Raw genomic sequence first — 12,551 nt, 5'->3', positions numbered from 1 at the left:
CAACAACATTGCTCACTGTGCGCAACACTTTTCAGCCTCACTGATACGTTCCACTATTTCTTAATCAAGGTATGTAAGGACAAGTCTCACATTTCATGGCAGAGCTGTTGTGACAGCAAATTTAGGGATGCATCAGATATGCTGCTCTGAAATCTGATATACCTGGTGCAGGGTTTTGCAAGTAGGATGCAAAAACATGCACAAAAGAGCCTTTTCAATATGTATTTCTGGCCTAATGGTGGAGTTTTAAAGTTATCGAATTGATGACAAATGTAATGTCAAAATGAATTCACTATTTTCTGGCATTAGCTCCTAAATACTTGGCATCAGTATTGGAGCCCTTGGTCCTAATGCTGCATAATGCAGAGCTCCAAACGGACCACAAAGAGCCACATGGAGGATTTCACTCCAACCGAACTCTACAAACAGATGATTTTTACTGCCTAGTACTGTACCTTCCCAAAAAACAAGAGGAACATTTCAGTGAAAGCGTCTGGTGCTGCACTGGGCTGGCTCTCCAAGGCATGTGGTTGCAGAGCATCGGTAACTGTGGCTATGTAGAGGTGTCCACATGACTTCAAAGCTTGAAATCTTCTGAGTGTTAAACTACATGTGAGATAATGATTTATGTGGATCCATCATAGACCCTGTAGGCAACCGTTTTAAAAGGCTTTGTAAATAGCTTCACTGTCACATATGTATACTGAAATCTCTCAGGTTTTCTGCTCTATGGCAATAAGTATCAAAGCTGTCCGAGGCCACTGCTGCCACATTAAGGCGTGTCAAACACTTCTTCACACTGGAATCAAAGCAAATCTCTGCTATCAGTCAGGGAGGGTCACAGAGGCCCATTACCCTGCCGGTGCTGGGCGTCTGGGAGGGGGATTTGCACAGTGCACAGACAATGTAGATTGTATAAAAGAGACAGAAGGAGGGAGACGGAGTTGTGAATTCAGCGTAACATCACATAGAGCTTTTCCACCCATCCCATCCTTCAGTCTTAACTACTGAGCGTCTTCTCAGTACAGGATGAGCGGGTTCAGGCTGGGTCAGAACCGGAAGGACCAGGCAGGAGAAGGAGAGCCCAGTCCAGTCGACCCTAGGAGGCAGCCGAGAACGGGGTCGGGCTGGAGTTGTTGTGGTTGGCCGACTTGACGATGGTGATGACGCTGGTGGTGGCCACCTTGCCCGGCGACAGTGGCCCTCGGGTCACAGTCCGGGCAAAACACTGCAGGGCCTCATACTTTGCTCGCAGGGCGTCCAGCTCCAGCCTCATGCTGGCGTTCTCGCGGGCCAGCTTGTCCACTTCATGTTGCAGCTCTGTCTTTTGTCTCTCCAGCTCCTCCTTCTGGGTGACGCGTTTGATGCGGCAGCTGGCGGCGTAGCCCCGGTTCTTCAGGGTCCTTCGCCGCTGCTTCAACCGCACGACGTCCTCCTTGGTCAGCCCACGCAGGTGCTGGTTGAGCTCCCGCACGGACATGGCCACCAGCTCATCGTCGCTGAGCGCTGGGGCATTCTCGCCCGCCTCCTTCTTGACCTGCAGGACACGAGCAGAGGGGTGAGCATCTGGTACATGTCGGCATATTGACACAGCCCACTGAACCATTCCTCAGACTCTTCTCACTCACCTTTAAAGCTTTGCTCGTCTTAAAATGAGTCGTCATTCCCTGCATGCAGGCGACTGGCCAGAATCTCACACAAGACACACTGAGGACTGAAGAGAAGAATAAACACAGTTAAGCACAGTGTATTATCACATTATTTGCTCATCATTTAGAGATATATACATTTAATTTGACTATTTCAAATTATATTTACTTAACTCAACTTAATTTAAATGGGAAACATCAGACTTCTTACACACATGCACACACACTTTGTGTTTTATTTCAAGTTTTTTAGGCTTCTCTCTGGAGCTCTAATAACAATAGGTTGGTGAGCCATACTAATGCATAGCTGCATTTTTTTGTGACATCACCAAGTTACAGAGGGCCTGATGGCCTCTTTTAATGCTCAGTCGTGTGCATTTCTCTGCGAACAAAGCACTTTCACAGCATTAATCCAAAACATAGACCTGCTTTATAAACATTTAAGTCATGGAGGTGTCACTTTAAATATAATGTGTTATTAAACATTTAAAACACTAGGTTACATTTAAACTTGGCTTTCTTTTAATCGTCTATGTTAAAATGCTGCGTGTTTATTATTAATCAGTAGTACTTAAACAGCATGTCATAATATTGCAGTCACGAGTCATATTATGGGACTACTTTTACTTTCAATTGCATTTCGGTGTACGTACACACAAGTAGGACTCTACTGTAAATACAGGACTTCTTAACTGCTGTATTGATAAGATCAGATCAGATCTGAACTCCTCATGTTATTGTATAGTGCAGACACTGGAGGGAAAGTGGCCCCTCCTCTTCTGTAACTTCACTTTAAAGACATCACAACAACATTCCAGGGTTATGTCATGTGTCAATATTTGTGTCTGTGTGCTGGTGGTTGGCGGTGCCGCAGACACCAGTAGAGGGCAGCGCGACACCGTTAAACACCAGCACTGGAGCGGAGCGCGCCTTTATTTACTTGTAAGAGGAGGAGAGCCTTGACAATGTAGTTCACTAGACCAAGCAGGATTAGAAACAGGCAACCTCTCTCTCTTTCTTTCTATCTATCTATCTATCTCTCTTTCTTTCTCCCTCTCCCTCTCCCTCTCTTCTTCTTCCTCCCTCTTTGCATTTAAGCTTTCTGCGTAGGCCTATGTGATATTTGCTGGGGCAGTTTTCTAGAAAAGCCCCTCTGTACTCATTACAGTGAGGCACATGCTTTCCAGACTGCCGCCACAGCCAAAAAAAGCGAGGGAGCTGAGCTGTGATCCTGTGAGAGGCACACATCCCCCCAAGGCTCCATTTCAGGACCTGCAGACCAGCCTGACTACGAGTGCACTGTTCCATGCTCGACTGCTGCCATGGAAACACCCTGCGAATGGGCGTGGGAGTGTGAGTCACATGGTCACCAAAAGGATAAACAAGTCTCATTCATAACCGCAACACAGCCCATACATAGGGCAAATAAGAAGCACCAAACTTGTGCTGATAAACTTAAAGGAGCCATGCAACAAGAAAAATCCATCAGTTTGTCGACAGTCTCTCTCATTATCCCGTTACTTCCCCTTTGATTTATGTGAAATGTCTCCCGAGTGGACAAGGACACAGGCCACTGCGCTCTGCCTGCTCATCACAGACATTAAAACAGATCATCACATCAGCATAACATTTACAGTTATGCTGAACTTTACAGGGCCGTAGATATGCATGTGGAAAATTCCTGGAGATAGAGTGTCACAGAGAAATAGTTTCCTTTATAGTCACTGATGTATTTTTTGCTGTGAGACAATGTAGTCTATCGATTCAGGGCTGGTTGGATCCTCTTACACTGGGCTTTCCTGAGCCGCTCCATGCCCTTATTTAACTCTGCTGGATATATTTAGCCCACAGTGCTGACACAAATTTCTGCCAACTAAACAATTTAAGTGAGCATGCGATAAGCGATACCTCGCTAAGAGGGCAAATATTCTCTGCAGGCCTGTTAGCGGCGGCTTTCATGGAAGAAAAGCACACTGGGTGTGGCTGTTCCTTTTGGGATATTTATCATGTTTCCACATTGTACCACTCTACAAAATATTGCCAATGCAGGACTTTGCAGATGCTGAGTGAGAGCGAGAGTGTATGAAAAAGCAGAAACAAACAGCCCGACCCACAGCCACATAAACTGCTGTGAAGAGATCTAGTGAACATCTGTTGCTCTCTCTTTGATTCATTTTGCAAAACATGCAGCAAAGAGTTGCGTAATTAAAATTTCAGGAGCTTCAAATGAAGGTGAAGAGCTGAAATAAAACATTCCTCGACAGCAAGTTGGCCTAACAGCCTAATTTAAGTGGTATTGCGTCAGAGGGGGGTCCCTGGGTGTATTCCTTGAGAAAATCATGGAAAAGTGGCGTGGCGGCCTCCCTCTCTTCATTCAAGAGGCCCCAGCTTGAACCAAGAGGCCAGGCTGTTTCCCTGAAATTCTTTAGGCATGTGCTTATGTTTTTGCAACTCACACAGAGACAAGGTTTTCCTAATCAAAATGCCAAAGTTTCCTCAGAAGGAAAAACAACATTACATGATATCACACAGCCAAATCCCCTCATTTATGATTCTGCCACACAGACGCAACAAATCGTGGCTTCTCGTTCGTAAGCGCAGAAAACAACTCGCATTGGTTTTTCCGTAACAGCGAAAGAGAGAAGGAGTTGGCGAAAAAACACCTCAAAAGAGGAGCCACAGATGGCGGGCAAAGAACAAAAACCACATTCCTGAGTGAACACACATGTGCAAACCTTCACATGCACAGAGGCAAGAGAAGGGAACATGCAGTCTGAATATGTCCTGCGATGCACTCAGCTATGGGGGTGGAGTTGAGACAATCCCACTTGTAAAACAACGGCTGCAAAATTCACAAAATGTCTGGAATTCAGAGGAGTCGCACGTCTTTCGCTTGCCCAAACAAATCAGAGGCAGCCTGTGTTCCCATAGTGTGCAAATCAGAGTCCAACACCTTTCTTTGATGCAGGAATTGTAAACAATTGTGTTGTGTGGTCTGTCTCTCGCTTAACTTTTAACAAACAGCAGCAAAATAATAATTCATTTTGTAAAAGATGCGTCTCTGAGGACTAATGCACTTACTGACAAACCATTACAACAGTTCAGGTTTGAGCCAAGGACTAACACGAGAGTCATTTCTCAATTGACTGTCTATTACAAACAATACACGCACATCTCATAGTTGTGCTCCATTGTTAAGCCGGGGTTTCATTTGATGTGGAGGGCTGCTACTTTGTTCTTTGGGTGTCAACAACTCTTTGAAGACGAACTGACTTGTTTCCAAGACTGTTTTCCAGAAAACAAGACGGGGCTGCGTTCTGCATCAGCACAAAAACCAGACAGCTGTTAAAGAACAACTTCACAAAAATTAAGTTTATTCTAACTCCATATGAACCTGTGTACCTTTCAGTTCACTGATGCCAAATGTTTATATTTTTAAAGTCAGGCATCTGGCCAAGTTCAAGGCTGCACATCAGTTACAGCAGGTAACCGTGGGGCCCAGCCTTCTCCTAAAATAAACAGCATATCAAAGACTTGTGTGCTCATGCTCTAGTGATAAATGCAGAGTTGGCTCGTCTGGGCTCTTTGTTTTTCCTCTCTGTTTCACTTTGGGAGTAGGTTAAGCAGGAATTTGTTGTGCCGTTGCCCTTGACAGTTTGATACATTCCTCTCACCAAACTCTTGCTTTTCTTGCATTTTTCTCAGGGATGTGTCGGAGGTTTCTCCACAGACTGGTGGCCCCCGCGCGTTCGCTCTGCTCTGCTCTGCTCTTTCTCCAGCGCAGCACATTTGGTGGGATATTATGCGAAGGAAATGGAGAGCATAGCTGAGCGGTGAGTCATGCTGTTTACTGGTAAAAGCGACGACCAGCGGCAGGGAATCACACCCTCCCGATCTGACGTTTCCTGGAAAATCCCGTTGTTTCATGGGGAGGAAGGAAAAGTACAGAGAACCTTGGAAATGGTTGGCATGAGCACCGGAACGTTTGTGCGGAAAGGGAGGAGAACTCAGCGAATATCTCAGCGAAAGATATTCGCCCTAACAGGGACACTGGGACACCAGTAATGTCAAGAATGCAAAAAAAAAAAAAAAGACATACCTACCCACGTTTTTAAAACCTGGGAACCAATAATGTGGGAAGCATTGGGGGAAAATAATAATAATCCGTTCCCCCAAGAGCTTACATTACATCACATTCTCACTTTCCAGTCTGACATACCAAAACAAACCGAAGCTCTTTGAAAACACTGCTAATAATAATCCAGTACTATCCAGATTTTAGTGTTTCTGCTGCAAAACAGCTGGCTCAGTGGCACAACAGGAAGTGGTAGAAAAACCATACATTTTTTGGACTGTGTTGAAGCAAGTAGAGCGTTTGTTTGTGTTGGTGTTAACCTGCAGTTTATTGAGTCATGGTGGAATCAGGAAGTCACCACAGAAAACAATTGAATCAGCAAGTCTGGAAGGAATTCCCAATAACACAATCCCACAGAATAAATAGACTGACACATCCCACACCTCTGACCACACTGAGGTGAGATCAGCAGGTTGAGATCCAGTCATCCTGACAGAAGGAGCAGGGAAATGATGGGATGCAAATCCCTGTGGGTGGCAGACGGAGCCGTCTCTCAGACACAATAAAACGGTAACAGCCTGTGTAGCTACACTCTGCTTGGCTGTGTATAAAAATCGCCAGCTTCCAGAGTCAATAATCAAAACTCTACATATTTCTTCCCCACTAAGAGGAGCAAAACACACCATAGTGGCCGTGTCCCCTGTGAGTCATCGCATCACTGACCACAGCTATTGCACTTTCACAATACTCCACCACAAAAACATTTTTGCATTCTGTGTCTCTTTGATTAATCACCACAGAGCAGTAAAACCAGAAAGGGCAAACAGCTAAACTAGATCCTGTGTCTTCATGGGAATTTCTCCCAATGTGCCTCGTCACTGTCACACACACTGCTGTGGTGGCAGAATGAGTCAGCCACTGTAACTTCTCTATCCAGTGAAGACATCATCAGTTTGGAGATTTAACCACATGTTAACCTCATGACAGGGGAGTGCATCCGCTCCCACCCGCCCCTCTGAGAGCAGCAGACAGTGTGCACCCACCAGAGACAACAGTGAATCAGAAAAGCCCCCCTGGGCACCGATCTGTGGCCATCTAAGTGGAACAAGTTAGTCGAAGACAAATATTTTCCATTTATTAATCACAACGGTCTGAAAAGGTCAAAAGTCCAAGTTATTCAATAAAGAGCACTGGAAAACAACAAAAGTAGCTCAGCACTGAGTTGTGTTGTTATTATTAGGTAATTATGAAAAAATTATAATTCTTTTTCCATGACACAGTTTCCTTAGCTATTTTTTACTTTATGTCAGAGCAGGAATGATAGCTGAACAGAGATAAGATAAAAGCTCTCTGGAGCTCCACAGTGATTTAGTGTTTGTGGAAATATGCACTCCTGCTGTTTTGATGACTGCTTGTTTCTCCTGTGTAGGCCACTCAGCCCCGGTGGTCCAACTTCACATCGTGCCCTTTGTCCCACATGTCTAAAATGCAGACCACGTGTTGTTTCCAATGTCAAAAGTAGGGCTGGTATTTTTGCTTTAGCTATAGCAGCCTGTAATAGTTAAATCCCGCCTTCCAAAAGGAACAACAGTGCAAGAATTTAAAGGAGGACGTGAAAACGATTTATATGGATTTGTTACAACGGAGCAGCCACTTCACTTTATTTCACTTCCATTTTCCCTAAAAAGCCCACCGAAAATAGAAAGTAGCTGAGCTCAGCTGTAAACAACAACTAACAGAAAATACACCTATTTATAGCTATAGGCTATTATTCTAACTGATGATCAGGGGTAATATGCCGTAGACCTAATTATGTTTTTCTTCCATTAACTTAAACCACATTCAGTCATCATAACAATACAACGTCATACTGTCGTTTTTATTTTTATTTTCTTTAAACGATTTAGTCAAAAACTGAGCGAGATAAGTCTCATTAAATGTATTGAATGATGCGTTTACGTGCTCTTCGCAGAATTTGTCAAGTTTATGACATTTTTATAAATAAAAAATGGATACTGGCTCTCACTCACTGTTATTACAACTGAATGAGTGACGTTTGTTAAAAATAGAAAATAAAGTAGGCTACGCAAGTTATTTTCTACAACTTTTTCCTCCACCACGTCTTCTTCTACACGTCTGTGCGGAGCCACTTGTTTCGCGGGGCATTGTGTTATGTTATGTTACTCCAACACAACACGTGTCCGCACTAAACAAACCTACAAACTCAAACACCAACTTTTTTTTCTTCCTTTTTTTCTTTTTAAACAACTTGGTACCAAAAAACTCTGAAGCTGTCCTACTACTACATGACATAGGCGCGCATGGCCACAACACAACATAACACAACATAAACCCTCGCGCTCCAATAATAGCCTATGTCACCGTGAGAAACTTCAGCAATTTACTCAGGAATGTCAAGACATCTTCCAATAAAAAAAAATTAAAAATTAAAAAAAAAATTAAAAATAAAAACAACAAGCTCACCTCTGTGGACCGGACCGGACCGGAATGCGTATTAAAAAGTGTCGGGAGTAGGTTCCTGAAGGAGGCGAGGCGGTGAGTGGAGCCGGTCGGTGTAAAGCGTCCAGCGGACGGGCAGCGGTGTATCCTCGTACTAAATTAACTACAAAACAACAACAATGTACCAACATTCCACGCTCTGCTTCCGCAAGCATTCACGTCACCGATACCTCGTGACCGCCCCCTCCATTCATGAAAATAACTTTCTGCTGACGTCAGTCTGGGAAGGGGAGGGGGGCGGCCAGAGGGGGAGGAGGAGGAGGACGCCATAAATAGAAGATAGATACTGCTGGCTGGCGTCTGCTTTTGCTTACTTTACAAAATCAAATCTGTGCCAATTGTTAAAAAAGAAAAAAGATGAGGGTGAAAAATGATAAGTTTTCATAAGGAAATCAAAAACCTGTTGCTCCCTCAGTCTTCTCACTCACTCATGCTAAGATCTGAAGTACAAGCTCTTTAAAAAAAAAAAAGAAAAAGTGCATTAACAGAGAGAAAACCTCCTCCTCCTCCTCCTTCTCCTCCCTCCATCTGACTTGGGAGCAGCAGCATTCCATTCCTGAGGAAAGTATGTGGTGTAGTAGCCCAGCAGTCACAGGATTTCTCTTATTTTAACTGCACTGCTGCTGCTGATCCTGCTGCTGCTGCTGCTGCTGCCGCGGTAACGTCACAGGTTATTCTGGGTAATTAAGTACTGAATGTAAATATGTTAAGTCAGTGGCCTTTTAAGGGTTTGCACTGGGCTGGGGTTTCCACGTTCATTCCTCGCTGATACAAAGAGAGAGACCTCTGCTTCTTTTTTTCTTTCTTTTTTTTTGTAGGAACGTTGTGGTGCCTGTTAAAAACACACACACACACACACACACATGAGGAGTGTTTACACTATAAACACTGTGGGTTGCACAGTTCAGACTGCAGCCAGACAGACCAAGGAGAGCGCACTTTGCCATTGTTTTTCTGCTGACTATCCTGAAGTGTGATATGAGAAACAGGGCTCGCAGAAAATGCTAACTAAGGCAGTCACACCTTCCACAAAACTTTCCAGCATAGTTTATAGGAGTGATAATGTTGCCCATATGTGCCCAGGTTTGAAATAATATTGAGCCTGTGAAACCAGAGTGATGAAATGATGGACTTTCTGACTTTAATTATAGAGCAGAAACATTGTGAAACAACAGTTTGATCATCTCTGTGGTCCAGTCTTATGCTGACCACACAAACAAGGAACAAAAGGTATAAAGAGTCAAATATTGTATTGTCATTGTTTTCCCTGGAGGTGGTTGCTGTGTGTAATTGACCGTTTCAGGAGAAAAGCAGCTTCATTACTCAATCACTTTGTTCCGTGATGATTTCTTTTTAACGGCCCCGTGTTCAGCCAAAACGAGAGAAAAAAGAGGAAACACAAGACGAGTAAAGTCACCCATATTGTTTTAGATGCATGATGTAATCGTGACCTTCAGATAAAGCGTGACTCATAGATGACTGGTAGATAAATTGAGTTTTTATTGCGTGACTATTTAGGCTAAAACAAATAAATCTCTCCCTGCATGAATGCCTGTTCTGTGTAGGTTTTTCTTTCATTCTTATTCCAGAGAAGAACTGATGTTGAATATTGACTAGTCTGAGTCACAGCAGAAATAATGATCCTCCTTTTGAACGAGCTACAAAGACTAGATTTTTCCAGAAATGGAGTCTCAGATTTATGTTCGTGTCAGGCTTTAGCCTACAGCTGGTGACACAGCACAGGTGGAATCAGTCATTTTACTTGCCGATGATGGGCCTGGTTCTTTCATCTGTAATGGAGCATGTTTATCTTGTTTTACCACACTTTAGACCACAAATAACGACAAACAACAACGCACCATTTCCTTTGTGTATCTTTTCCTGTAATGAGACAAACACAAGTAACTTTAGGGGAACCAGCCCTCGCTTCGCTTCTGTATTTTCTACATAAAATGAAACAGCCGTCTCGACACAAGGGGGGCCTAATAATTCAAATCATCAGATGAGAACAGATTTGCTGAGTTGGGACATATCATACTTGGTTATAATAGAGGTGAGATTAAGTGAAATGAGGTAAAAACTTTTTTTTTAGAATAGAGATCATACATTAGATTACATTACATTCGAGATGCAATGTGGTGAAATTAAATGAGATATAATGAGACTGGATAACATGACATTATAAATGAGATTCAATTGGGCAGGATTACATCAATTTTGAACAGATATGATATATAACATTTATTTTAAAATGAGATGGCATGAATTTAGATGATCAGACGTGATGAGACAATCAAATGGGATTACATTCAGTCAGAGTAGATATGAGATTTGATTACAATAGATTATATTATGCTGAAGAGTAATACTCTCATTTAGTTTAAATGCATCAGATCTTCTTGTCTCTGAGTTACAAAAATTTGAACAGAAATGAGATTGAACAATAGCCTAATAGATTAGGCTAAATTAAAATCACTGAATTGCAGATAATTGAGATTATATTAGACCAGACCAGATCACAGTAGATGGAATTAGGCATAAAATGAAGTGAAAGAAGAAATTAGATGATCTGAAATTTAGATGAGAGAGATTAGATAGTTAAAAAGAGAATTACATCACGTCACACAAGTGAGATTAAAACCATACAAGAGCATTCAGATTATTAGTGAGATTATTTAAGGATTACATTGTATGTCTTTAGATCTGTAATGAGAGTAAACGATATGAGAGTGTAGATTAGGTTGAAGTACAAAGACAAACAATAGAGCAGAAACCGGACCACAGTGTAGTGCTGGTATCTTGTATTTTCTGTAGCAAAGAAAAACAAAAGCTGGTGAGACAAAGTCTCTGCAGGATGAACACTGATATTCTACATCGGTCAGACATCCAGCTGCTCGGTCAGTGCCATACCACCCAATTACTGTCCATCTGGCAGCAGTATACACTGATGACCTGAAATACACCCGTTGTGTCCAACAAAACAAAAACAGTGGACCATGTGCAGCAGACTTGTCAGGGCTTTTTTCGTTAGATCAGCGTGCTGTGGGGTCCTGGTCCTTACAGGGGCGGTTTGGATTACAGGAAGTAACAGTGACTCACTAATCTGGCTTCTTTCTGACTCAGACTGTTGAACTTAGAAATCTGATCTGGCACAAAGAGGGCCCCTGTTGTAAAAAGGGATCATTTTCTATTTCTTCCAAATGCTCCAAAAAGTTGATATTGAGCATACAGCATTTCTTCAACTTAAGTAATAGCCTGAACAGTCGAGCCAAAAAAAGAAGAAGGAAAAAAAAAAAGACTCTGGATGAAAATATTAAATTATACATCACAGACTTTCCCTCCAAGTGCTTTAGCAGCTAAGTGAGAATACCTGACACATTAGACATCAGCCTCTGGCAAAGGTTGGCCCGTACGTAATTTGAAAAGTAAAAGAATAGTTTTTGCAGATTTTTTTTTTTGTCGACTTCCCATATGACACAAGATTTAATTTGGAACATCGACTGAACATTCCACTGACTTCACCAAAATGTGTTTCATATGAAAACACTTTACGTAACTATCTGGAAGGAGCCGCATGGAAACGAACATGGTGAAGTTACAGTAGTAGTGGTAGTGGTGGCAGCAGCAGCAGCAGCAGTGTGGAGCAGCTAGGCCATGGTGGACTGTGTAAAAAGCCTGGTATTCTCCATTGATCTGTGAAACCACCTCATTACTTCCCTGCACTGAAAACTGTCTTATTACCAAATTAAAAAGTTTGGGGTTTAAAGGACAGAAAGCAAGTGTAGTAACACTAGTACAGTGTGTTGCTCCTCTGATACTTGATAGTCTTGTCAGAGTTTAGTAATGAGTAAATCACTGTCGCTGACCATGCATGGGTGGGACTAAATATGGAGGTCATTAAGCGTGGTGAGGCTTTGATGCTCTTACTTCATATTCCCCAGGGCACTGACATTTTGTAAAGAAATGAAAACAGCTGTGCGGGATGAAAATTTTTACATACGTGATTTCTCAGGAAATGTTGCATCTACGTTTGCAATGGTGTGTGACTCATCGTGAGTGTCAGGTTTACAAGTACAGCCTGAAACAATCTGCATTCGTTCCCTCTCAGGTTCAGCCTGCATGCTGACTGTACCTGGCAGCTAGGAGTGAGTACAGTACAGTAGGTTACATTTTGAATTTCTCACATTTTTGTCACAGTGCTGCTCCTTTTCAGCTGTGTGGTCCTTGACAAAGTCATCTGAAAACACTCTACTTTCTTTCTTTCACTCACTTACCGATTACACTGGTTTTCTGAGGGTTTCATTCTT

At 42.7% G+C, this 12,551-nt stretch overlaps 1 protein-coding gene across 1 annotated transcript; it reads right to left on the bottom strand.

Annotated features, from left to right (window-relative positions):
* Positions 1-507: 507 nt before the first annotated feature.
* Positions 508-8,404, bottom strand: mafk (MAF bZIP transcription factor K). The gene is made up of 3 exons (XM_085783850.1): positions 8,209-8,404; positions 1,629-1,714; positions 508-1,537 (listed from the first exon to the last, which is right to left on the bottom strand). Exons 2-3 carry the CDS (start codon positions 1,671-1,673, stop codon positions 1,100-1,102), a joined length of 483 nt encoding a protein of 160 aa, XP_085639976.1. The 5' UTR covers positions 1,674-1,714; positions 8,209-8,404; the 3' UTR covers positions 508-1,099.
* Positions 8,405-12,551: the final 4,147 nt, after the last annotated feature.

This window comes from Trachurus japonicus, chromosome 8 (genome assembly GCF_045865225.1).
Source record: "Trachurus japonicus isolate A0001 chromosome 8, Traja_1.0".
NCBI classification, from domain to species: domain Eukaryota; kingdom Metazoa; phylum Chordata; class Actinopteri; order Carangiformes; family Carangidae; genus Trachurus; species Trachurus japonicus.
The sequence above is the reverse complement of the archived record's forward strand: the minus strand, read 5'-3'. Positions and strand labels throughout refer to the sequence as shown.